Source organism: Trypanosoma cruzi, genomic scaffold, assembly GCF_000209065.1.
Source record: "Trypanosoma cruzi strain CL Brener 1047053516273 genomic scaffold, whole genome shotgun sequence".
NCBI lineage: Eukaryota > Euglenozoa > Kinetoplastea > Trypanosomatida > Trypanosomatidae > Trypanosoma > Trypanosoma cruzi.
The window spans coordinates 220,405-224,273 of NW_001849529.1; the positions used below are offsets into that span (position 1 = coordinate 220,405).

At 49.8% G+C, this 3,869-nt stretch overlaps 1 protein-coding gene and 1 pseudogene across 1 annotated transcript, besides 9 other annotated features; both read right to left on the reverse strand.

The window, feature by feature from the left end:
* Tc00.1047053504093.4 (hypothetical protein, conserved) lies at positions 1 to 395 on the reverse strand (the record flags this gene model as incomplete). Its single annotated transcript, XM_798065.1, has 1 exon — positions 1 to 395. A coding segment is annotated over one exon (395 nt), but the record flags the coding sequence as incomplete, so codon positions are not given.
* Positions 1 to 3,869: a sequence feature (heterozygous, non-Esmeraldo-like haplotype).
* Positions 536 to 560: a microsatellite.
* Positions 589 to 654: a sequence feature (T-rich).
* Positions 758 to 801: a microsatellite.
* Positions 840 to 866: a sequence feature (AT_rich).
* Positions 904 to 924: a microsatellite.
* Positions 941 to 960: a microsatellite.
* Positions 1,103 to 1,136: a microsatellite.
* Positions 1,433 to 1,461: a microsatellite.
* On the reverse strand, positions 1,700 to 3,598 carry Tc00.1047053504093.10 (annotated as a pseudogene).

Genomic DNA, 3,869 nt, shown 5'->3' on the forward strand with positions numbered 1-3,869 from the left:
TAAACAGTTCCTCCACGGGAAAGAATGTGCTCAGGCCTACTGTCCTTGTTCTCGGGCATCTCTTTCCATAACTCCGTGACAAAATCCAGAATGCCCTTTGGCGGGGACTCCTTTGTATGCTGACACTTCACAAACTCCGCTATATCGTAGATGCAGTTGGCTGGGTGACTGGCTGCCGGAGTTTCTGTCGGTTGCGGGGCTGCCCGGTCAAAGAAGTTTGTCGAGGGAGACGCCGATGGCTGCAACGGCGGTGGTCGTTCGCCGCCGGGGCGCAGTGGACAGACACGGAACGCCCCCGCAGTCCGGCTTTCCACACGCGGAAATGACTGCTGGGAGTGTGAGAGCGGTGCCGACCCTATACGGGGCGGTACATTAGACATGGTTTGGTGGTCCATTGGCTGCACGTAGTTACAAACACACACGCACACACACGCCGTCCCTCTCTTTCCCCCCTCAATCCAGACGCCCTCCCGTCCCTTGGATTCCACAACCGAGTTAAATGCCGGTGCTATCCGCTTCTTCACTGCAGTATCTGTTCTTTTTTTTTTTTTTTTTTTTTTGGCCGCTGCGGTTAATTTAATACCCACCTCTTAATTTAATTTAATTTATTTGTTTTTTTTTTTTTAAATTATTTTATTCTCCTTCTTCTTCTTTCGTCGCCCTATCCCCCACCTTCCCCTTCTTCCTTTGCTGCCGTTGTAACGGTCACCAAAATAGCAATGGGCACTGGTGCCTCTCGACCAAAAAAAAAAAAAGATTTTTTTTTTCTTTTTTTTTTTTTTCTGTTTTTCCTTTCTTTTTGTTGTTGTTGTTTGGCCCCCCTTCCCCCCTTTTTCCCCTATTTTTATTTATTTATTTATTTTTTTCTGCCCTTTTCCCTCTTTTTGTTCACCCTTCGCCGTTCCTCCCTCCCTCCCTCCCTCCTCTTCCTTTCTTTCTTTTTGTTTGTTTGTTTGTTTGCCGTGCACGCTCCTCCCCGCCCCCTCACCCTCACTCTCACCGCCTGTGATGTATGTATCCCTAAATCTCCCTGCGGATGATCCTTCTTGTTTTCCCCACAGAACCAACTGGGCTAAAGAAAGGCACAGACACAACCAAAAGAAAAACAAAACAAAACAAAACAAAACAAAACAAAAAACACAAGAACTTTGAAATAAAATATAAAATTAGAAACAACAAGAAAAAGGGAAAAAATGGAATAGACCTCAAATGTACTGAGAAAAGAGGCAAGAACACACACACACACAACAACCATGAACGGTATTAAACATGCGGATAGGGGAAATTGGGAATAATCGCCCCAAACAAAACAAATAATAATAAAAATAATTCAAAAGCACATGTAAAAATATACAGAAAATTGTACTGGGAAATATTGCTCATACGATTTAGATAAAATTTACATCCATCCATCCATCCATAAGAAAATCGCAAGAAGAAGGAGAAGGAGGAAGAGGAGGACGCGCACATCAAAAGACGACAAACACGCAAAGCCACAAAAGCAATGTCAAACTGAACAGCCCTTCCCCCACACACTCACATAAAAAGAAAGAAAGAAAAAACAATGTTTTTCTTTTTTCCCTTCATCGGGTTTGGCTTTTCTTCTTCTTTTTTTTTTTTTTCCTTACCGCCTTATTGTCCACTCACTTCAAAGCCTAACGGGAAAACGTTCAAGCAGGAGACTGAACACGGGCAATCGCTACTGCCGGAGAAGGAACATAAGGACGGACACAAAGCTGTCAAATGACACGGGCTCCTCGGTGTGAAGGTTCACATAATTGCGAAAGTACTCACGGTGGTCGTCCATCCACAGCAACTGAATGGAGGGGCTACGGTCGTACAGAGCGAGAACCTCATCCTGCGTGAGTTGACAATTTTCACAGTGATGCTTCAAGGCTACGTAAAGCGCACGGAGACGAACTGGCTTCGTTAGCAAGAGGGATACGTCCTCCGCCTCAATTACGGGCAGCACCCCGCGCACTTCGGGCGTATAAGCTTCCGTAGAAAAATATCGTGCTGATGGCGAATGCGGCTCCGGCAAACCTTGACGGGATGTCGCTACATCCCCCTTACTTCGTGGTGAGAGTTGTTTTCCCTGCATCAAAGCTGGTGCCAGATGTGTCCGCATCAACTGTTCCTCTGAGGATAACGGCGAGATGTGCGGGAGAGACTGCGCCTCCAACGTCGCTTTGAACGGTTGTGCCGGGGCAAACAAATTGTTTGTCGCATTCTCTAATGCATGTTCGCGTAGCAATAAATCCAACTCCCGCGCCCGAAGTAATTTCGCATGCAGTGTCAAATCCATCCGCTCCTGCGCAAGTTGCTGCTCCAGCTGTTCTGCTTTCTGCTTCCACAAATGGCTGTCGACCGAAGGACCACGCCTCCCCGTGCCGTCATCTTCTTCCTTTTCGTTTGCCCGACCGTAAAGGGGCCGTCCGGTGTAGTACGAGAGATGAGCCTGTGGGTTGGTTTTCCCGATACGAAAAGCCGCTTCCAGGGCCACTGGGCCGCGGGGCGAGGCCCGGTAAGGGGCACTCACCAGCTCGCAGTACGGACGCACAATCGCAGGAACACCACTGACTTGCTCATTATTCTCGACGCCACCAGCCTCTGGCATTGCGGTGTGGGCACGAATGTCTGCGGCAGAGTAGCGGGTTGCGAAACCAAAGACGGCGGAGATACAATGACTCGCTTCGGCCAAATTAGAGGCGGCGGAAACGGCGTTGCGAATCAAATCTGTCCCAAGGCGTGCGCGGAGACTATGCGGTGCGGCACGGCGTGCGTCTATGGGATTTTCCGGACCGACAATCTCCAACAGCTTCTCCACCGCGTTGTGACGGGAAAGTTCAACCGCCAAGCACGTCCCGCCGAATGCGAGATGTCGCACGTGCTCGTTAAGAAGGTCCTGGTAGGACATGGCCTCAATCATCGTATCTTCAACACCGTCCCGGTCGCCAAACGACGTTCGGGCTTTTGTTCTTGCTGCATTCGGTTCTCATCCTGACGTCCGTCGCCCTCGCTCACACCGCGCCCGTCCACCGCTCGGTTATTGGGGGCAACGTTTGGTAGTCCGGCGTTGACACCCTCGCCCCCATCGGCGCAGCGGCTTGTTAAACGGAGAATTTCTGCTAATATACCCTGATGCGTCTCGTCTCGGCTGCAGTGACGCTTGGGAACGCTCCCGCTGCGCCTACGGCTGCTGATATTATTCGGGTTGCTGACTTCTTCACCCCCGGCATTGCCAATAAATGCAGAAGCAAAGGAGGTCGGGAGAAGACTGGCACGTCCTGTGTCCATGATGTCCCTCCGCTTACCTTGCGGTGCATTCTGCTCGTTTTGTAAAGCAGTTTTGCCACCATTGAAAAGTTTGTCCACACCACGTTCTGCGTACATGCGCTTCCGTACACTCTGAAACGTACTTGCAATCTCCTCAGCCAAGGCAGGGGTGATGATAAAAGATTTTGCCATCACTTGGAATCCGGCATCTGACACGGTCTGCAAGATGTAGCGGTGGTGCTGTTCCGCATCCGGCTTACAGAGCAGAAATGTGTGTTCCGCAACAAGTGTTGTGTGGGGCTTTGTGGCACCAATGAACATCTTCCAAGACTTCCCCTCCGCCCTTCCCTCCCCAAGGCGTGGAGGCACACACACACACACACAGACGGAAAAAAAAAAGCGGGGAAAAAAGAAAATAGCACCAACAACAACAAAAACCAAAGCAGACATGTCCCTCCCCATCTCCCCACCTCCCACAAACACTCCACCTTTCCTACAAGGAAGCAGGGGACGAACCATTGCCAAGACACGATGACCATCAATGCCGCATCATAATAGAGGGGAGGTAGAAAGCTAAAAAAACAAAAGCAAAA